The sequence below is a fragment of the Phaethon aethereus genome (assembly GCF_964289735.1).
Source record: "Phaethon aethereus genome assembly, chromosome: 2".
NCBI classification, from domain to species: Eukaryota; Metazoa; Chordata; class Aves; order Phaethontiformes; family Phaethontidae; genus Phaethon; species Phaethon aethereus.
Window position 1 is genome coordinate 120,681,041 of NC_138582.1, and position 23,468 is coordinate 120,704,508.

The 23,468-nt window shown below is 38.2% G+C and overlaps 1 protein-coding gene across 26 annotated transcripts in view; it reads left to right on the top strand.

Annotated features, from left to right (window-relative positions):
* The window catches only part of CLASP2 (cytoplasmic linker associated protein 2), a gene marked incomplete at its 5' end in the record, with an annotated part of 149,484 nt that overhangs the window by 50,091 nt on the left and 75,925 nt on the right, over positions 1–23,468 (top strand). For 14 of the 26 annotated variants that reach the window (XM_082015474.1, XM_082015478.1, XM_082015473.1 and 11 more), the window contains 2 exons: positions 9,724–9,757; positions 10,259–10,405. In XM_082015474.1, the coding sequence (XP_081871600.1) occupies positions 9,724–9,757; positions 10,259–10,405 (181 nt within the window). Of the gene's footprint in view, positions 1–9,723; positions 9,758–10,258; positions 10,406–23,468 lie in introns of those variants that run through there. The other 12 variants (XM_082015479.1, XM_082015489.1, XM_082015492.1 and 9 more) reach the window with 1 other exon arrangement.

Here is a 23,468-nt window from a genome sequence, read left to right on the forward strand (position 1 = left end):
AAAATATAGAGCAAAGCTCTTAATAGCCTGCAGAAGAAACTTACTTTATTCAAATTAGATATTTTTGCTTTCATCAAATGTCAAGAGCTCCATGATGTTCCATGGTCACCTAAACAATTAACATAAGTAGATTTGTAATTGATGAAATATCCTTTTATCATTACGGATTGCTTTGTGTGTTGACCTGATAAAAGTCCTTTGGTCAATCAGCTTATACAATACGAGGTTTGTTATTGAACTTAAAGGTCAAACGCATTTATGTGTAGATTGGTTTTGGCTAATACCTCTTTGTGGTACTGAGTTGATTTTTGCAAACTATTTAGAAACACTGAGGGAAGCAGGCAGTATTTATTATTTTGGGATTGGATGATGTAGTCACAAAAGAGCAGCAGCGATGGCAGCTACTAAACCTGCCTAGCTGTATACCAGATACTTCAGGTTTTCCAGATGTGAGTTTTTTAGCTTCTGATAAGACGTCCAGTTTGAGGAGAGTCTAGCCTCGTAAAATCACAGGTTTTGTCACCTGCTGTGAATTTGCAGCATTGAGAGTAAATTAAAGATAATTTGCCATAATTTCTTAATCTCCACTTCTGAATATGTGAGGTAGAGAACAGGTTGATCAGTGAGCTCAAAGACCTGTAACAACCCCTTTTATTCTGTGCTGTGATGTGCACGTTTTCACGTTCAGAGATTAATAATATTTTCTAATTCCTGAACTACAGGGATTTAAAGTAAATTTAGAAAAATAAATCTCTCTACATCTTATCTGCCGTGTGTTCATACTGGAGTTACACTTTCTGCTTCTAGGACATATGTTTTACTTGTGAATCTGCCTTGCTGGTTTATATTTCCAACATACAATTTGAGTTTAACACACAGAAATCAGCCACACTAAAAAGTAATACTTTTTAGTTATTAGTTAGCTACCAAAATAATTGCTTTGATGATAGAAGTAAATCTGTCACTGTCAGTCTTTAATAGTAAATCAGAATTTAAGCTCACTGTTTGTAAACCTTCTTATTAATATTATATGATAAATATCACATGGCCTTTTGCTGTATCATGCATATGATCTATGTTAAAGATGAATGAACATCGTCCTTAAGTCTCCCTCTATTTGCTGTGAGGTAATTGATAGTTTGAAAAATAAAATTATTAAACTCTTAAGTGTTTATGTGTGAATGAATTAAGTATTGGAAATTCCATGAATGGTTTCTTCCTCATTGGATATCAGTTGTTTGATTGACTTGGCTACAGATACTATAATTATGGTCCTTTATCACATTTCTGAACTTAAATACATCAATAATGCTAATCAGATTGTTGTAATTTATGGATAGTGGATGCTAAATATGATGTGTTTTCATATTACATATATTCATTTTAAAATAGCTTATTAGAATCACTGAATAAATACTGGTACTGTTGAGAGTAGATACTTGATACAGGAGCAAAGGAAATTTGTGAAGAAAGAAATAAAATTTTTTCTGGAGCCTAGGTAATGAAGACAGTAATGAAATGAGACCTATTGAGCAAAAACTAGCTGCTGAGTTACAGAGTATTTTAAAGGTGAATAGCAGGGTTTATACTTGAAGAAAATATTTGAAGTGGTAGGTGTTTTAGAGGGCAACTTAAACAACAGTGTGAAGTGTTAGGCCAAAAATGAGGTCTGAATTCAGGCTACAAGTTAAATAAACCATAACTTTTGATATAAATTGAGTCTCTCTTGTGGCTCAGAGATTTACTAGACATGAAATAAAAATTCTCTTCAAACCTTTCATTTCTTTTTTGGTTATTACTATTTTAAATGATCTACCTAATTTCATTATAGTCACTGTCTGGGTAGGGAGACTTTCTATGGGAGTACTCATATTCATTTACCAGTGGTCTTGGTTGCTTCAGAAGTTGCTGCCCTTCTCAGCTTTACTTTCAACATTTCATAGGAGAGCAAAACACCGGTGCTGAAGTAGGTGTGTTTTACTTTGTGCTCAAACAGTGTTCCCATCCGTTTCTGTGTTACAGCTACTGAGTCAACCTATAATGTGCTTAAATTGTCAGTCTTTAATTTCTTCTGCAAAGCATGTCTGTGTCCTTTCCATGTTTTTTTTCTCCCCTCTGCCCAAAAGACACATCACTTGTTAGCATTTCAATCCTGGGCATAGTGCAGTGTGGCCCAAACAGTGTGGACTAAAGCAATAAGGTAGTACAAATGTTGAAGAACAATAACAGTAGCTATGTACTTTTTTCAATCTTGCTATTTTGTCTTGAATCCTATTTTAGATGTTGCCTTGTCATGGATTCTGGAGATCCTGGCTATCTTTCTCTTCCTCCTTTACTGGTAAAATTGTGCTTTGGTTACTAGCACGTTATAGACTGTTAGGTGTTGATTCAGAGGGCTATTGAACATGCCTGAGGAAAGCTGTTAATAAAGTGAAATTAATGGTTTCTAAAGTACAGTAATACTGACTGCATCTCCAGTTTTCAGTAAGTTGCTCTGAGTAGCATTTGGGAAATGGATAACAAAAGAAATTCCAATTATAAGTATTTAAAACTGAGTAAAAGAATTTTTTTTATTTACTTGTTTTAACAAATTTAAACCGTGGAAATAATTTTACAGGTGCTGCAAAGATAAAAAATATAGCAAGATTTGCAGAAACTGTCTTCAATTTTAATAGGTAAAAATGAGAAAATAACTTAGGTTTAAAGGAGATATTCCAGAACTAGAAATTGGGATGAAGCTTTTCTGGGGAGCGAAGTTAGTTCAGTTGCTCATTCTGGCTTGTTGCAGCTTTGTTTGAAACCTGTATTTAAATCTTGTCTTTCAGCCAGACAATAGTAAGATGAACTGTAAGACTAGCTTTTCTTTGGGATCAGGAAAATACTACTGGAATATGTTATATTTTTTCAGAATTAAATCTTGTGAACATATTCCCTCTTGAAACTATTGAGGAAAACGGGTAAATTGTGAGTATCATTAGAATAGGCCTGTAAGAAACATGGATAGTTCTCGTGGCAAGTGCCATTGCCACTTCTAAATATTTATTTTCTAAATGTCTTTATGAGGTCAGTCTCTTCTTTCCAGTTTTCCCTTTCCCTTTTGCCCCATTCGTTTAGATTCATATTAAAAAACAAAAAAACCCCAAAACTGCCAAAAACAAACCAGAACAAAAAAAAAAGGCACATCTGGTGTGAGCCTCTTCCAGTGTGCTGTAGCTGATTGATGGAATGTAGGAGCGCTGTACTCTACTCTGCTGCTTGAAAAGTTAGGGAAACTTTACCAGAATTTGAGATTGGATCAACAGCATACATTTAACTGACAAACATTTGCCTCATTCCTGTTACAGACTGCTGCTCCCTGTGCTTGCTGCCTTTTTTATTCTTTTTTTAAAGGACACTAGTCCACTGTGGGAAGGAATATGTTTGGCTTCACAAGTGGCTTTAGTACTTTGAACCAAGTTGTGTTACCTGCCTGCTTTTGTCACTGGTATTTTTTTTATTCCCCCACCACCACCCCTGTGAGGTTACAGTGGAAAAAGGAGTCTATTTTGGTAAGAGCTTGCCAACACTGAATCATAGGTACAGTTGCCTCCTTCAGAAATGCAAAGCAAAAAGAGGAGGTACCGCAAGGTAAAGTTAAATCCACCAGTAAGTGGCCTCATGTTACTTCTGTCACTGCACTTGCATTGTCTTCTGAAGAATCATGCTCCATCATTGTGGGAAGCAGATTTTTGGTTTTGAATAAGAATTTGTGTCCTAATGGTTCCAGATCCCTCTGCCTGCTGTAGCACAGGGAGAATGCCCAGGAATTAGGCCTTTATGGTAGATCTAAATCACCTCGGGTGTGATTCAGCTGCCCAGACATAGGCGTCGAGTGCCACTTGAGGTGCCTTGCAGTAGCCACACTAGCCACACGGAGCAAACAAGTGTGACACGAGACCCGCAAGAGATCTGTACCCTTCTGGAATGTCAGCTGGCGGCCAGACAGGATACCCAGGACTGTCTAAACTGGTTTTAGATAACTGTGCTTAGACAAATGAATCCTGTCCTTTGTGTCAGGACAAACAGATTCGGGCTGTATGGAATGCCTGATGTGTAAGGGATAAAGTGCTCACTAAATGATGTGGGGCATTGGCTTGAAGTATGGATTAGAAGGATCAACTAACCTGATGCATCTGTAGTGCTTGCGGCTTCATTTTCGTGCCTGACAGAAATTGTTGTAGGCTGCACCAGTTCATCTGGAACTGAACTAACAATCCAGTCCCAGATGTTCCAAGTAGTTGATGCAGTCTTAACGTTTGTAAATCACTGAAGGGAGACTGGCAGTTGGTATCTTGGTAGGCACAGGATGTGGGAGTGACGTGGGAAATGTAAGGATTTCATCTACTTGTCATTGTTTTGCTTGGGCACAATTTTGCAATCATGTCATTATAAACAGTTTGTGGTGTGAAAGAGGAACTGTTAGCAGTAGTTCAGAAACATTTAGTATCTGTTAGCAACACTTGAAAGGAAAATGGGTATAGGAAGGGCATGTTTTTAACAAAAGTCAAAGTTAAAAAGCAGTTTTATTAAAGATGCTATGTTTGACCGAGCCCAGAGAGTTGTGGTGAATGGCGTTAAATCCGACTGGTGGCTGGTCGCAAGCGGTGTTCCCCAGGGCTCGGTTCTGGGACCGGTCTTGTTCAATATCTTTATCGACGGTCTGGATGAGGGGATTGAGTGCTTCCTCAGTAAGTTTGCAGATGACACCAAGTTGGGTGGGAGTGTTGATCTGCTGGAGGGTAGGAGGGCTCTGCAGAGGGATCTGGACAGGCTGGATCGATGGGCAGAGGTCAACTGTATGAGGTTTAATAAGGCCAAGTGCTGGGTCCTGCACTTCAGCCACAACAACCCCATGCAACGCTACAGGCTTGGGGAGGAGTGGCTGGAGAGCTGCCCGGCGGAAAGGGACCTGAGGGTGCTGGTTGACAGCCAGCTGAATATGAGCCGGCAGTGTGCCCAGGTGGCCAAGAAGGCCTCAAGTTGCACCAGGGGAGATTTAGATGGGATATGAGGAAAAATTTCTTCACCGAGAGGGTGGTCAACCATTGGAACAGGCTGCCCAGGGAGGTGGTGGGGTCACCATCTCTGGAAGTGTTCAAAAAACGTGTGGATGTGGTGCTTCAGGACATGGTTTAGGGGACACGATGGCACTGGATTAATGATTGGACTTGATGATCTTGAAGGTCCTTTCCAACCTTAGTGATTCTGTGATTCTGTTCTCTGGTTTGACTATTGTCAATCTACTGTAAAATACTGCAAGTTGATATTTACAACCATAGTAGTCTTAGATGTACAAGATGTCAATACTGATACAGTATCAAAATTTGCCTGTTTATGACCAGCTTCAGTTCAGTGTTACTGCAGGGGATCCAAGTTTTTTTTTCCCCTGTGGTGTTACTTGGGGATCTGCTTTAAGATTTCTGATCACCTGCTCCTGAGTTGCACGAGTAGAATATAGATGCTCTCTTTCTACAGCCGTGTAGATGACACTATATTTCTTGCTTCTGTTATTGACTGTGACTTGCAAGATGTTAGATATTAAATGTCACATTAATTCTATGAATCCTAAGACCAGCTAAGATAAAGGTTTGAGTTGCAGTAACAATAAATGTATTTTAATTTCATTTTCTTTAAAAATAAAATATTTTTCTGTCTAGATACAAAGTTTTAGATTCTGCTTTGTCTCTGGATACAGCTGTAATTACCCTTATTGCTCTATAGCTAAATCACAGTAAATAGATTGTTTAGGAGTTTTTAGCATTGGGAGTACTAGAATGTTCTTTGAGCATCAAGTTTGATTGTAAATGCTTATCCTTTGATATCTCTGAATACTTTAAAAGCAGATGCTACATATTTGTAATCTGGCCCCCAAGAGTAATGCTACAAGGCACAAAGTTATCACATACCTTTTAGTTAATTTTAATTCAAATTGCGTAGTCTGTTTCTCTTAAGGATTTTAGTGTTTAAACCTTTGATGTGGTTCAGAGTTTTGGTCTGTGTTTCTAATTGAACAGGTGTGTCTGGATTTAATCTTAGAATAACTGTGCTAAACTCCAAGTTTTGAAAGTGTGGTAAACTCTAGGATCTGATGTGTCACGCAGGTTGGTTTGGTGGGTTTTTTACTAGAAACATTCATCTGACACCTCTGAAACGGTTTCTAGAAATGCACAGCAGTTCTGTGATGCCGGTTCACTTGCTGCATAGTAGAACACTTGTCTGCAGTGCAGATCTCTTTCCTCTTATTAGAAGAGAAAACTTCTAATGCTTGAAATTTTAATCTTGTGTTTCTAGCTTTCTGAATACAAGAACAACCTTTTCTTTAATTTTTTTTTTTTTTCCCCTGCTTTGAAGTTCTTCATCTGGAAGAGATCTTGTACTACAGAACATTTGCTGCTCATCAGGTTTCTTCAGGACCTTTTGGCAATACAAGATTCCAAGCTCTTGTCTGTGGCGTGTGCTTACCTCAAACTCTTCTTACTTGTCGTGATTTAAAGCAAAGTTATTGAGTACAAGAACAATCTTCTGAGGTTTAGTGTCTTTCATTAATTGTGGTTTTCATTTAAGATGTTTTGTATATTGCTAACAAGTCACACAGCTTTTTATTCCTGTTTTTAGTAGCTTAGAGCTTTGTTGTAAAATGCTGTTGGGGTAGTGCTTTCTCAACTGTCAGGTGTATTTGCATATGTAAAATCTGATATGCTGAAAGTGATGTTTGGCTGTTAAAATTGCCTAGAATTAAAATTATGTAGCCATTCTAGAATGAAAAAGTGTTTGCATCCTTCAGATAGATTTGTTTTGAAATACCAGTTATATTTAGGCTTTCATGACTTCTGTTGTAGAAGTGAATTTTGTTTGCTGACTGCATGAAACTAACATTATACAGTTTGATGCTGATGGTACAGCCATCATCACGCTCGGCGCGTTTTCAGTCAGGAGCTTCAGCCCTGGCCCACTGCCTAACCAAAGGCACGTGGTAGACAGGTTTGGCTCAGCTGGCTCAAGCAGAACTGCACCTTGATAATACCCTGCAGAGTAATGGTTATACCTCGAGCTGGGGTTCTGTATGCTGAAGTATATGGAAGTGCTTTTGTAAGAGATACAAACAAGTGTATTGCTGCACATGAGTGAGAGCACATGGAAAGCAGATCATACTGGAAGCAAAGATAATGCTTTTTGTTTCATTAACTGCTATAAATACAGACTTCAGGTTTCAGATCTTCACAAATACTGTTAAACATCTTTGTGAAAATGGAATGAAAAGGATCACTTGGGGTTATGTTGTTGTTAACGCCTTGGGAAAGAAAAGCGTAAAGGCCCAAAAGGGTGGAGAAAACCTCTGGTTTCTGTGAAAGACAGTACCAAATTTTCCTGATCATGTGTATTTAAAAAGACACGAACCAGCCCACAACAAAAGAAACTTAGCTGCATTGTCACTTTAGCCTTAATAGAATTAAACCAGGTCCTTTTCACCCATTAATTTTATACATTTATGGTATTGTGCTATGATTTTGGAACGTTTTTAATGACTGTACTTTAATTTTTTATTTTAACAGAAATCATGAGAAGTCCAGTTAAGAACGCCCATGTATCAGTGGTTAAGATCAGTCTCTCAAAAATACTTACACATTTAAAGAAGATTATTCTAATACCTAGGTTTTATGTGGACTAAGAAACTGTATGAAACTATTTTATAGTATCAGGTTTTAATCCAGTGTTAATGTTTTAAATATTCTCTAACTAGGCAGAGTAATTTGACAATATTATCAAGACCATAGTTTAATAGATCATCCTATAATTTACACAACATAGCAGCAGCTGGGAATGTTTGTCTTTGTGGTTTTTTCTGAAATTTTGTTTGTGCACTTTGGGTTTGAGCAGTAACTTCTACAATTCTCCATCTTCAATGCTCCTCTGGTTCCCAAGATATTAATTACAGAGACTCATATAAATGAATTTTACTGTTACCAAAGTACACTGTTTAGGTTTTTCTTGATTAGGAGGTTTTGCGTAAATGAGCAAATGCTCACTTAGTATTTTTAAGATTGTACTGCAAATAACTTCATTTCTTCAAAGGCTTCTTGTGCAATATTTGCGTATCAGTGCTGCATTGTAGTGCTGTGGGATGGTAACATGAAAATGTAGCCTCTTATCAAACTTAAAAATGCAGCAACAAAACCATTTTTATTTGAAAAGCATGTTTTCATTTTTTCTCAGTTTTTATGAGAGCGTATTCGTGTGTCAGTGCTGATCTGTTCATATAGTTTAAAAATCTCCAAGATATTTCTTAATGCTGTTTTAAAATTACCTGTAATTTTGCAGGTATCCTAGATATTAACCGTGACTATTTACTCTCCTATGACAGCGTTTAGTTCATTGCACTTAACCTGGAATTTGGATTAGTGGTTTTCCCTGTTCAAAAATCTTGCTGTCTGGTTCTACTTAAGGTACTGAGAGTAAAAGCAGCAGGAATCAAAATGTATTCTGCCTCGGCCTGTGCGCTGAGCGGGAGTGCTGTTTCCATGGCAACACACAGGCGGGGGGGTGGAGGCTGATGCCTTTTCCCCAATTCTGAGAGTTTACCTATCCAAACATAATTATTCTGTGCAAGATTCTCTTAAAAATCAGTGTTTGTAGGAGAGAAGGCGATAATGTTAGTGAAAAATGTCTGTATACATCCAGATGTTTCTTGCGGTGGCTTGTTTCGTCTTTAATCGTGAAGATTTGTTAGTGCAACACACAGCTTTTCGATAATGCTAGAAAAATGTACTAACTACAGCAGCAGTCATCTTGGATATGTTAAATGCGGGGTGTTATAATGTTTGGTGGTGCTGCAAATGCTGTTGGACAAAACCTTGCTTTACCCTTTTAATGAAAGCTGCCTTCCTTTGGGAGGCTTATTAAATATAGTTGACATTTCACTGGGAGCAAGTTCTGAATAAGCAATGGGTAAATAGTCACCATTCCAGAGATAAGAGAGCTTTGCAATTAATTTAATTTTTTTTTTTTTTTTTGAAATGGCAGGTTTTAGAGCAGGTAATGTGCTAAATTGGTCTTTCATTACTGTAGTGCATCTGTGTCTCAGCCTCGCCCATTTTATTTATTATAGGAACCGTAGGCTGATATGTTTTCCGTGCTCAGGCTTATTGATAAATCCTTCTTCCCGAAGTCGATGTAGAAACCGTTATGTTCTACTGTTGGAATATGTTGGGGTGGTTTGGTTTTTCTGTTTTTTTTTTTCTGAAGGCTGAATATTTTGTGTTGAGACTTTCATTTAGTCACTTACAGATTAATTTCTTTCTTGATTAAAAATACACAAACCTGAAATTATAGGAAAGAGGAGTGCAAACCCCAGAGCATTGTCTGCCTGTCTGATTTTTTTAATGAAGGATTGGAATAGTGGCAAATAACCGTGTGTGGGAATGAATTTATTTGCATGGAGAATTTTCACCTTTTCCTCTGGCGGTGGCTCCCAGAAGATGATGTCACCTTGCAGCTCATTGGTTGCGCGGCACCTAGTGCGGGGAAGGGAGAGAAAGATGCCGGCACAAATCTCAGTGGTGGATCTAGGGTGTTTGCAAGCAGTTTTTGATAGAATCTTTGATTAGTATTGAGAATTTACTGTGTGTGGCCATGTGAGGTGTTGGGTCCGTCCGAAGGTGAGGGGATTGAAGAGCTATCAGAGGAATGAGGCGGCTGATCTGCAAGAGGATCTGTGATTGTAAGTTGAAAAATCTGGGTGGAAGGAAAGAGACGGAGAGTGCTGGTTAGACACATTGTGGGAGGATGTGTAGCAGAAAATGCATGTATGAGTAAAAGAAGAAAAGGGAGAAGCGTTTGTCTTTAGACTGGAATGATAAAAATATTATGGGCTTTCCTTCGGGGAAAATATTCAGAAATGGGCAAAAATGCTTAGTGTCTGCAAAGATATTTTCCCTTTGTGGGAATGAATGTGTAGGATTCATTTTTATGTTCAGCTTTACAGTGGTTAATTAGGAAGGCAAAATGATATTTTTTAAAGAACTCAGTATGTAGAAAATGCTGTTTATTTCTCATTGTCGTATTATTCCTAGGTCAGAGACAGAGGACAAAGTGATAAATATTTGTTTTTATTTATACATTTTGTGAATTTCTATGAAATCTGAAGCAGAATAGTTGATTAGGAAATAAATATACCTCCATTCTAATCGTTGTATTTTTATTTAATGTATCCTTTTTGTAGACAAAAGCTTTGATGATGAAGAGTCAGTGGATGGAAATAGGCCATCATCAGCTGCTTCAGCCTTCAAGGTTCCAGCACCTAAAAAGCCAGGAAATCCTTCAAACAGTGCAAGAAAGCCAGGATCAGCTGGTGGGCCTAAGGTTGGAGGTAATGTAAAGCTATTCAGATTCTAATCACTGTTCACAGAAACCTTGCCAGAACAGGCACAAAACAGAACTTTGGAAGGTGATGTTTAATTCATGACTGCAGTATTTTTGCAGCACTGAAAACAGTAAAGGACCCTGTTTTACGTAATTATTCATATGTAAAGGTGTGTGCATGTCTGTTTTTGTGCATGTACATTTAGCTTACAAAGGCCTCTCATGTTACAAATAGCATTAGCACCTGGAGCTAGCAGTGGTGTTGGTGAAATGGATTTAAGGGTGACGCTTTGATGGAATCCACACATTGCTTACTATATATTTAAATATGCTGTGAAATTTTGTAATAGGTCTGTGTAGATGAATTTCTTACTGTAGGTCTGCGCTGTTTCACATAGTTAGAAAGGACTAGCCATCAACCTTATACCTCAACAGAGGTGTATATTACACCTGAATGACTTTTATTCTCTAAACTGTCAGAGTATTGTGAAATTCGTTGTGAAAGATAAAAAACAAGGGCCAAAACCCTTGCCAGGATTTTTTTACATGGTAGACTTCAAAGCAGTGTAATGATGATGCTTACTAATTATAATTTTTGAACATGGAAATCCGCATTTTTTTTTTTAGGGCGGGGGTAATGTAGCAAAAGCAACTGTTTACTGCTGGAGAAGTGACAGCTTTTTTGATGGTTCATGTATGCATTCAGAAAAATACATAATTAAGTGGAAATATGCCGTGCTTCAGGTACGGCTTTTTTATGAATAATTGATTCTTTCGCTAAGGGATTTTTGTAAGAGTAAGTAATTTTTTTTATGTTCCTATTTGTGTAACATTCCCTTATGTGAATTGCAAAGTGAAGTTAAAATTTGAAAGAAGATACGTATGCCAAACAAGCTGCCTTAAGTTTTTTCATCTTAAAAAGATACAGATAATGTTTTGACAATTTACTGTTTTTCTAATGTGATCTTCAGAATTCCTGATAAATCGAAAAGATCCCATAGGGTGGGATCAGCACTGACATAGTATAACTCAAAATTGATAGCAGTATGAATCAAAGTACCACCTAAAAGACTTCCTAAAGGAGCTTATCTCTTGAAATTGACTCTTAGTATTTATTATCATTACACAAATAAGTAATAATACTATCATCTCCTTTAACCTGAAGCATAGTGTTTTTTGCACGCAAGAATAACATATAGTACCAGAACTGAACACTCAGGATCCCTGTTTCTTTCGGTATGTGCTTCTTTTGGTAATATTTTATTAAATATAGATGTTTTTTAATGTAAAAGTGTTTCTACATGTAGACTGTCACTTTATGTGCTCTGCAGTAAAAACATGGAGATAGGAGAGCAGGGGAAGGGAAATAAGAACAGAATAACCAGTTGACTGATTCTTTCTTTTTTTTCCTCAGTTTATCTAAAAATTCACGAGTAAAGGAGGTTAAAAAAGCCCAAAAATTATTACATTGGTTTTCTTCCTTTTCTGTATTGCCAAACTTCAAAAAAATAAAATGAAAAATTACATGGAATAAGGCCAAAATTTAAGCATGCCAAAACCAGAGAACTTTGGTCATGCCTTGCTTTATACAGTCTCCTTTCAACTCTGGAAAATACTGAGGAGTGCTGACATGTGCATCCGTTTCCACTCTTCTTTTTCTTTTTTTTTTTTAATTCTCTCAGTATGGCTGTAGTTAGAATTTTGAAAATTTAGGATTAAATGTTTGGCTGGCGTTTATAATGTTGATTAAATTGTTCTTTGAATGCTTTTCTGTATGTGCAACTATGGTGTGGTTGTACAGACTGCTCATATTTTGTAGGAAAGATGTTATGCCATGTATTCTTCACCAAATGGCTAGAAGGTGGAAATTTATCTTCCAGTCTTCAGTTGTTCTCGACTACCTCTACTTGTTTCTCTTGCTGTCTACCAGGGAGAAATTTTTACAGGTCTATTAATCTTCTTGTGCACAAATTTCTTTCATTACATATAACTATGCTTCCTAGTTGAATTCCTGTTTGGTGTTTTTTTTGCCCTTCAAGTTTTCCTTGAGTTGACCCTCATACTTTTCTTTTTAGCATTTTCCGTATGTCACTGTTGGTCAGCAAGGCTGTTATCGCTGTTTTCATTTTTATCAGCTAGTATTTGTCTTCATTGTACTCCTGCTGCTCATTATTTATATCTTTCAATGGTTTTCTCTGTCTCCATACTTTTTTTGGAGGTTACCAGTGTTTGAACTAGTTTTGTTTAGTAACAAGCTTGCTAGCAGGTAGAAATATTAAATGTCTGCGCTACCTAAGAGAGCCTTACCCTTCTGCATAGTATTTACAAATCCTGCATCTCCTAGCCTAATAAAGAATGTTAGAGTAGATGCTAAATGTATTTCTGAAGTCAATCAAGTCAGTCTCGTCCAGAAGTGAGGAGTTTCCCATAACATTATTCGTATGAACAATTAATACTAGGTCAGGCAAGAAGTCTGTATAGTCTACTGTCCCATCTGACAGTAGTCAGAAATGGCTACTAGAGAAACATAGATGAGCAGGGCAAGTATTGAGAAGCACACAGTCATTACAGGGCAAAATGCTGGATTTAGAGATCTTTATTCCACAGAGAACCAGAGTCTTTGAAGGGTCCAGTTAGGGCATCCTATTCTGCTTATCTTGAAACTTAATGGATCTTTATGGCTACAAACAAACCTTGATGCTCTTTCGCATCCACTTTCTGTAGGGTCTGCTTTGCAGGTGTCTAAAGGACACCTGAGATTTTTCTCCAGCTTCACAATTGCCATCTTTATGGAGCAAATCTATGGTTCTGGAAGTTGTCTGCTCTTGCTGATTTATTAGGGCTCTCCCATGTCCTTCGGTTCCAAATTCTTCTGCTCACCATTCCAAGCCTGTAATCAGTGGGAATGTCATTTCTCACCTTTCCCTCATAAGCACTGGCTACAGGTATTTCAGGCTCATAACTGCTTACCCCATGGTTCTGCCACTTGCTGGTCCTGCTTGCCTAAGTTTTCTCTGACTCTTTCATATATATGTGTATACATACTAAGAAGCTGCAGCTCAGCCTTGGAGGAAGAAGTAGCAGCAGCTCCATTAACTGTGTTGCTTTTTCTTTCCTTTTCACAAAAATCTCCAAAGTCGTGTCAAAATACAGCTTTTTCCTGGTTCCAAAAGGGAGTGGAGGCTATCCTGTCTTGAAACTAAGAAAATTAAACCTCTTAGCCATGCCACTCCTTTTATTCTGGTATCTGCTGAATTCTACCTCAGATGCATGTGTGCTTGGCTTTTCATTATATACTCCATGGAGATGTTTCTTACTGAAAAAATGGATAATTCCACCACTGACCAAATACTCTGTTCAAGTGAAAGGACCCATCCAGTATGCAAAACTATTTTTTTTTTTTTTCATTGTGTTGGGCACTTTCCATTTAATGTAGGAGATGCACTTTGGTTGCACTGGTGATGCAAAATCATTGTCCAGGAGGGCAGGTGAAACAGCTACGTACATTAGCAATAGCAGTGTCCTACTCGGGCTGGAATTCTCTCTCCTTGTGCTGGGAATGACTGTGCAAGATCTTTTCCTGTCAACTGTAGGGATGGGAGAGCTTGTAGAACTTTGCATTTGCTGACAGGTGTGATTAAGTCTGTGGAAGACAGCTTGCCAGAAAACTGAGAGCAGGCAAGCTCAATGGGGTACTGCCCTGAGAGTAAGAAATCCGGCAGCCTGTTTCTCATCTGACTTTACTGCTGGGAGGTGTTCAGACGCTGACCTTCTTGCTTGTGATGAATGAGAAGTGATGGGTCTTCAACTTAATGGGACAGTGCTTTGTTTGGCATATTTCTTATTCCATGGTCAATACACTTTCCCCAGTTAGTCCTTTGCCAGGAAATGCACAGCTGATCTGCCTACTCCTGACACACTTGCTTTCAGCTCTTCATCCAAGTGGCAGAGGACCTCTGGAAATACCCCTTTGCTCTAAGGCCTTCTTACTGAGAATGTGCACATTGTGTGTTCTTCCCTTCCCGAAGTGGATACTCAGGGGCTTTTTCTTGGCAGTATGGCAAGCAGATTTTCAATTGTAAGGGACACCATAATTTACAGTAGAAAAAGACTTAAGTATGTTAGCCAAATGAGCTATATTCTTGTCCCTGCACTGTTTAAGATCTATTACAGGGCTTTGGCAGGTTCTCTGGCAAACGTGAGCTCCCTGTTCCAAGTCTGCTAGGGAATTGTTTGCATCTATACTCTTCAGAAGCTTTATGTAGTCTAGATGTTAGTAGGAAACCGCAGTCTGTACCGCAACAAGAAGACTGGCCTCCTTTCTTTTCCCAAAATACCAGTTTAAGTTAGTAGTCTTTCAAATGGATTAAACGTAGGAATAGTGATACTTCAACAGAGCCATGTGGCTTTTGGAAGAAAAGCTGCTGATGAAACCCAGTCATGACAGCAGTTGGTATTAACTTTGTTGTATGTTTTATGAGAAGCTCTGTAGGCCTAGAACATCATTCTTAATGTCATTTGAAACAAGGTGGACTTCCTTTTTGAGGTTGTCTTTAGCAGGCAGATACTGCATCATGTATTTTTACCTATGGTTCGTTGGCTTTTTTTCTCTCTAGTGTATTGGCCTATTAGCCAATATAGTACATATGTTAGTTGTTACTAACATATAGTTACTATGCATTGCTTACTGGTTAACATGGATGTTACACTTTTTGAGACAACTTGTGTTGCTTTAGGATGAGTCATCCAGTGACAAAACAGCAAAAGGGATGTTATTAATTCAAAACTCAGAATTACTGAAACTGCTGTTTAAAAAGATATTTTGGAGTAAGGGTGTTACGTGCCAAGCGTGAAGAATATGAAGTGAAAACCCAAGGACATAGAGGTGGTTCATTTTTTTCTGTTAAAGTGTGCATGCAAAAAGCGTTTTTTCCAACATAAAAATAGTGATGTTGCCTACTTCTCTTAAACTGCTCAAAGGTTCTGGTCCTCAATGAAGACTGCAACTGTACCAGTTTGAGATTTAATGCTGGCATTATTTGAAATAACCCTCAGTTTTAGGATGGTTGTAATTCTTTAAGTTAAAAAAAGGGCTCTTAAAGTTTGATGTTTGCTCAAAAACCATTAAAAATAATCTCCTTCTAGGTAGAAATCAAGTAACTGGAAAACTTGGGTGGACCAGGTGAACAGGTTTGGCAAAAGAAGGCTCTGAGAACTATAATAAAACCGTACATGTTTTTCTTAGCTAAAGGAACACATTCTTAACTCTAGGAAGCTATTCCCAACTTGAGGAAATTTAAGTTTAGTTTGTGTATCTGTTTATAGTGTGTTCTATTAGCATTATAATGCTTTTTTTCCCCTCCTTGATAGCAATACAGCTCTTTGCTGAGAAGTATTAAAGTCTTACTGATTTGCTTATTTTGGCTCTATTTCCTAGCAGAAGACATTTCAAAGTGCTTAGGCGCTTTAGTAAGAAACAGTGTAAATGGAAAGGCTCTTCATAAAACAAATGTGGTACCGAAAATGGATACTTGCTTTCTGAAATCTTAGCCAGGTGAAGTTAATCTCATTAAAACTATATACTGTAGTTAAGAAACATTTTTGTTAATAAGGCTTCAGTAATTGTGGAACTGTAAATATAAATTGTTAGTGACTGGACTTGAAACAGGGTAAACTCATGCTTGCTGTATTGATTGTCTTCAGACTCATGAAGACAGTTCTGTGTTTACTTGCACAAAAAAGCTTCATAGCAATCAATGCCCAAGTTTGGGGTTTTTTGGGTGGTTGTTTTTTTAAACTTTTGAGTTCTGCAGCGAATAAGTTCAGGAGTCTTTCCTCTATTATTTGTTTAGCCCTCATTAAGTGATTTCCGAAGTGCTGTATTTGTCATGTAAAATCAACTAGTTTGGGTTTTTTCTTTCCCATTATTTTATTTTGGCCCAATGTATGACATAAAACTGATCTGAGATAATCTTGGTCAGCAAAGCATCCTTGACATTCTGTGGCACTTGCTTCCCTTTTTGGTTTCCAGGTTGTTGTGAAATTCAAGCATTTTTCTGCAAGATCCCAGCTGAAATCAGCCTTTTTGTCTTTCTGAGCAGCCTTTGAGATCAGCCTTGGGTATCAGAGTCTGAATCAGAGGATTTGTTACAGAACACCTGTTAGCTTCCTTGTCCCCAGTCAGTTAACTTCATTCCTGAGAGATCATAGCATCATAGAATCTTTGGATTGGAAGGGACCTTTTAAGGTCATCTAGTCCAACCCCACTGCAATAAGCAAGGACATCTTCACCTAGACCAGGTTGCTCAGAGCCCCATCCAACCTAACCTTGAATGTTTCCAGGGATGGGGCGTCTACCACCTAGTTCTAGTATTTCACCACCCTTGCTGTGAAAAATTTCTTCCTCCTATCTAGTCTAAAACTACCCTCTTGTAGTTTAAAACCATTACCCCTTGTCCTATCACTACAGGCCCTGCTAAAAAGTCTCTCCCCATCTTTCTTAGAAGCCCCCTTTAAGTAGTTGAAGGCTGCAATAAGGTCTCCGTGGAGCCTTCTCTTCTTCAAGCTGAACAATCCCAACTTTCTCAGCCTGTCCTCACAGGAAAGATGCTCCATCCCTCTGATCATCTTTGTGGCCCTCCTCTGGACCCTCTCCAACAGGTCCATGTCTTTCCTGTGCTGAGAGCTCCAGAACTGGATGCAGGACTCCAGGTGAGGTCTCAACAGAGTGGAGCAGAGGGGCAGAATCACCTCCCTCAACCTGCTGGCCACACTGCTTTGGATGCAGCCCAGGATACGGTTGGCCTTCTGGGCTGCGGGTGGACGTTGCTGGTTCATGTCCAGCTTTTCATCCACCAGTACCCCCAAGCCCTTCTTGGCAGGGCTGCTCTCGATCCTTTCATCCCCCAGCCTGTATTGATACCGGGGGTTTCCCCAACCCTGGTGCAGGACGCTGCACTTGGCCTTGTGAACCTCATGAGGTTCACATGGGCCCATTCCTTGGGCTTGTTGAGGTCCCTTTGGCTGGCATCCTGTCCCTCAGGCATGTCAACCGCTCCACTCGGCTTGGTGTTGTCTGCAAACTTGCTGAGGGTGCGAACTTTGCCCATGGAATTGCTGGGTTGCAATCCTGCAGTTCTGAACTACGATTTTAACCTAACCCAGAACTCAGGGAAGTTGGAGGTCTTACAACTTTCCAGGTTCTCTGAGAGCTGTTGGATTTTGTTGGTTTTGTTTACTTAAGGAGAGGGTTTCCTTGCACATGCTCAGTGGTCTATTCTCCTGGGCCATTATAAATGCTTGTCCAGTCACTGAGGTTTCCATTCCTCTAACGGATACTCTCTTTTCCAGCTAGCCTCAGAAGGTGGATTGGAAAATCGGTCTTAATGAGGATTCTGAATGAAAATAAACAAACATGTTAAATTATAAATACATACATGTATACACACCTATACATATACCATCAGAGAACATATATGTGTATTCATAACTACTGTTCATTAGTCTCTCTGTTTTCTGTGCATCACCTAAAGACAGTTGCCAGAAAGTTCATGCTACTTTAGTTTACTTTGCACTAATTTCCAGATGCTTCAGTTAGATTGTATGATTATGTAGGTATAAGGACAATACTGTATCTGATATTCTAGGCTGTGAGCATTTTGAGGGAAGAAGTCAGCTTATGAATGGATAAAATAGGAAAAGAGTAACAGTAGAGAAGAAATTAAGATGTCTGGAGATAAGACCTCACCACGCTGTGTAACCTTCTTTTGACATGTCGACCATGTATTCTTGTCCCAAATTTTTTACTAGCAATCATGGTAGTACCAGGCAGTGATGAGAAAAAGGAAGACAAGCAACCCTTTGTTTAGTTTGCTAACATTGAATACTGATTTTTTTTCAAGCAGTAAGAAGAGGAAGCAGTCTGTTTATATTTTCATGTGGGTAAATCCAGAAGGACAAAGAGGAAGGTGGGAGGAAGAAGCTGGGCTGAAATCAGTTGGCCCTGCCAGTTTGAGTCCTTAGGGACTTTGGCTGTTACAGAGTAAGCAAAGACAACCATTCCAAAACATTCCTGCATTGCTGCTCTGCAAAGTAAGCAGGTGTGATTCCTCTTTGTAGGGCAGAAAAGGAATCCCAGAAGAGGGAAAAGTGTCATAAAAAAGCTGTTTCATTTCTTTGGACAATTGTATACGCTCTCAAATAGAGAAGCAGGGAATGTAGAAGCCTAAGATGCAAATTGTTTTTAGAATTCGAGTAGAGATTTTTCACCAAAGGTGCAATTATTACTTGCAACAAATAAACGCAATGTTCTTTAAAATGTAAGAGAAAAACAATACATTAAAATCAAATCACTTTGACCTTCTGTTTTGCACTAGTGATCTTTTAGAAGTGAAAGATAGAAGTGTTGTCTAAAACATTTATAAACTGTAATTGTGTAGTTTGCAATGACAGGCAATGTTAGTTCTAGTTCTTAATACAGTATCTGTTTTAAATTGTTTCGAAAAACAATGCACAGTTGAAGAGAAGTGACAATGAAAATACTATTTTTCTGGAACTATTACACCACAAAAACTCCAAAAAAACTACAATATCCCAAACCACAGTGTTTTGCAACACAAATTAGATAACAAATGAGCTGTGTTACTGCTTATTCTCAGTAATTTCTGTAATGTAAAATAATTAGTGCTATTTTCTGTATTCAGGTGTAAAATTAGGAACAAATTCAAGTAAAATGTAAATATTAGGTTATTGGAAAGCTATGTTAAATACTGAAACTAAGACTAATGCTGTCATGTTTATAAAATTAGCATAACTTTAAAACTCGCCTGTTGGAACTGGACGAAAGAGCCAGGGTCTCAAATGTTCTTCTAAGTATTTGTGAAAAACGAGTGCCAATAGAAAAAAGAAATGCATAAGTGCTTTGAAAGATCACAGCGTGAGCATGAACATTGTGCATCCGTTGAAAGATGGCTGTATGAGCTTCCAGTTGAGTAGAAACAGACATTAATCAAGGGTGAGATAAGCCTAAGGGAAATGGGGTATCTGTATTCTTGCTGCTCGTGGAACTCCTTGTTTTTCTCCGCACCCAGGGTTTGGTCTTACATAGTGTATGCCATCCAAACCTCATGCTAAGTGAAACACTATTAATTTCTTCATTGTGTAGCTGTCATATTTTCTGCATGCTTCACAAATGCTTGTGAATTGAATTGGTCTCCATAGCATGCCTGTGAAAATAAGAAGTAGTATTCTTAATCTTCCATACCTGTAAAACTGTGCTATACAGGAATTGAGGCTAAAGTTGTTGAAACTGCATTCAGTATTAGGAATCAGCTTCAAATACTACTGACTAAATTTCTCAGAGTGTAGTGTTTGATACACAATTCCAAAGGAATTTTCATGCTGAAGAGCAGCTCTAGTTTTAAGGTATGCATGCTGGCGCAGTGATCTTCAGTCTCTTCAGTTCACGTAAGAATTATTTTTGCTTCCTCTTAGTACGGAAGTCCTGTATTTGCTCCGGATTAATGTGGCACACCTCAACGATTGAGATGTGCTATCCTTATAGTTAAACACTTTGCACCACATTCTTGCTTGTAAGCCTAGATTACTCCTAATTTTTTCTTGTCCCTCCTGGTCCTTTTCTTTCCTGAGGAGAGTAATTGTCTGGAGAGATCTGCTTAGCATCTCAGTCCTCAGAGACAGCACACTCACTTGCTGGGTGGAAGCTCCTGTTGATGTACAGTGTCTGTGGCATGGAGGAGAAATGTGTTAATGAACCAGGCACGATACACATGGGTTCTCTAGGGAATTTCTCTAACCCTGTCTTCCAAGTTTCTAAGGTAGGCAGATAAAGTAAAGAATAGAAGGTATTTGAAGGGATTTTGCTATTTTCTTCAGTTTGTGCAGCTGTTTCAACTTGAATGACTTTCCAGGTGCCTTGGGGACAATGACTTTTGGCATTGGAGGAGCTGAGGTGGACAAGTCAGTTTAGAATGAATGTCTGTCTGAACGTGAATGAGGCTGAACATGACAGAATTAATCTGTCACTTTCCTTAAAGTGGACTTTCTAGCGAAGGCTTTTCGACTCTTAAGTCACATGGTTATAACTTGAATGGTCTTCTAAGCTGGTTTAAAACAATGTGAAGGCTTTGTCAGTTAAAGTTCTTAAAAAAAAAAAAAAAGGCTTATTTGGGTTTAGTGTTGCATCTAATGTTTTAAAAATATATTTTATATCTGAAAATTACTTCTGAAAACTCTAGTGACTTGTGTTGGAACCACTGAATAGGTTTACTGATCCTAATTGTCTATCCAGTGTCTTTGTCAAAGGAGTTCAGCTTAAGCCAAAGCCATTTTAGCTTAAGTTAATAAATCATGAACTGCAACGGCTTAAGAGACAGGTACATGTTCCTCTCCCTCCTCCTCTCTCCCCTCTAGGCAGGTAGTAACTACCATCAGGCAGGTTGAACAGCCCAATAAGGTAATCTCACAGTGGTTTCCAAAGTTTTAGTTCTGAGGTTTCTCTGGTAGGCAAGGCATGTGCTTGCAAAAGCACTGGGAATATATAGAAGTTTATAGTAACAGGTTTTTGAGGATGGGGAATTATTTGCTTCCAGAAGCAGTTGGTTGTTTTTCTTTAGAAAATGGACATAAGACAGCCGATTAAATTTTTTTTCCTAAACTTCAGATTGCTACAGATTTTCATAGTTTGGTCTTCCCCTAAGTTTTATTGGTAGAGCTGTGGCAATTAGCAGCATGATCTGTTTCTTAACTTGTACGGCAAAGCCAGTAAGTGACATGAACAGTTACACCAGAACAATTACGCATTGGCTGGGACAATTTATGCTGTGAGTAGAACTTGGTACAAGTTATTACAATAACATAATTTTATTTAAATTAGTCTATTTCTATTCATCCTAGAGGATTTACCAGTGTAATTATCTAAAAGTAAATCTGCCTTGCTTACAGGAAAACACCTTGTCTAATGTTCATCAAAGTGTTTTTTTACTGGAGCAAGTGCTACTTCTTTGTTGCTCTCAAATGTTTTCCTAACTTACGCAGGGAACCTGAAGGCATCTGTACAAAATGACTCTTAGTCACCTGATGGAAGAACACCTTTGTGCTTTATCCAGATGTTTGAGACTGAAGAATTGTGCTTTGCTTGTCTTATGGAAGGTTTTCATTCAATTTTTTCAACTATAAATACAAAGATCAGTCTTAGAAAGATCAGTCTTTCAAACATGGAAGTAAGAATAGTTAGGACATTGATAGAATTAAGGTAAGACCACCAATGTTCCCTGTATTCTGTTAAAATATGAAGGGAATTTTCAGAGCTTCTCCATTTTCAGCTACTCTTCCAAACATTTGGTTCATGTTTTCCAGAAGCAGTATTGTGAAAAGTGCATAAGAAAATATGTTATTCTTGACTGTTGTATTAACTGTAGCAGTAATTTTATTATACCTGGAAAGATAAAAAGATTCCTTACTGAGACACTGAAACTCAGTCTGTACACAGGGCTTTATCAGAATCATTGTCCTAAAATTCACCTTTGCCATATCAGAAGTGGTAATTCAGATCATGAAGCACTGGTAACTTCCCTTCCCCCCAACAGATACCATTTTAAAAGCAAGCTGTCATTTTTATCAGATAGTATAAATAGGCTGACCCAAGGATAAATAAATAGATTTCAAAAAGACTATCTGACAGCTACAGAAGATTCAGGAAAAATACCAGTTTCAGAGACTAACAAACAGCAGAACTTACATTCAAGAAAGAATCAAATAGGACATTCACAACACCCATCCACTAGGACTGGGAACACAGTTTGGTTATCGAGCACTGTCTCTGTCCATTGCAAGCACCATGCTAAAGAACTTTGTTCACAAACAATTGGGTTTTGTGTCATAGTGTTTGAATGGATTCCAAAAATCTGTAGGAAGCATGATCTGATTTCTGTAACTCATTTTATTTGTAGCTCATGTGGGTGCATTTGCTTTTTGTTTTCTATCAATACTGAGATAGGCTGTCCATTCCACTAGGTTGCCTTGGCACTTGTCCTTGCCTGGGTTCCTTTTGTTTGAGTATTGCTCTACTCCCTTCAGCCGATACTTAGGCTTTCAGCAGCTGTACTGCTTAAGCTGCCTGGAAGTCATTTCTTTCCCTTATCTCCACAAACTCATTTGTATCCCAGGTCATCCACTGGATTGTGTTAGCACGGTGTTTATATGGCCCCACAGTGAAGTGGGCCAGGGAACTTGCCTCACTGAAACCGTTCTTCTTGGCCACTCTATTTTATTCTTATTTTAGCCACTCCCCGTTTTGATTTACTATTCAGCTGTACTAGTGCTAGAATGAGGGAAAACAGTAGGAGTGAGCGGGAGTTGCTTGAGCTTATCCTGTCTGCTTATCCTATGCTGAGCTGAAGCTGCTGTCAGTTCCTAATTTACAGCTGATGGTTTGTTATCCTACAAAACCGAAAGGATAACAGTATTTTTTTTTTTAAATACAGAATGATCTGTATCTTTTACTACTTCTTCAGTGTCTGGTAGACAAGAAGTGAAGCTTTTGAATTCGTTGAGATGTGTGTATAGCTTTAGGGTTTGGGTTTTTTATTTCTTTCAGAAAAAGACTGTAATCCACATCATCTTGCTCTAGATGCGTTGTTCAGATCCTGTCTCCAGTTAGAGAATTCTGAGGGATAAAAAACATTTATATAAAGTTTACTAAATACTAATTTGTGATGTGTGTTGTATCAGAAAATAGTGATGAGGTTTTTTATAGGGAAGTGTGTTGAGAAAAGCTTTTAAGAACAAAAAGTGAAAGAAAGTTTTGTAGTTTGTATTACCTCTAAGTTTCTGTACCAGTTTTGAAATTCCCTTTTTTCATAGGGAAATTTTTGTTATGAAATGTTAGTCAAAAGACCTACAGAATTTGCCTAGTGAAGAGTGGCTACCAAGTAGAAGTTGAGCAATTTTTTATTATTAGACCAGTGCTTGTATGCTTTACTAAACAGTTAAGCATGCTTTGATGAAACAGTTCTTTGTTTCAAAACAAAATTACCAATCCAATATGACTC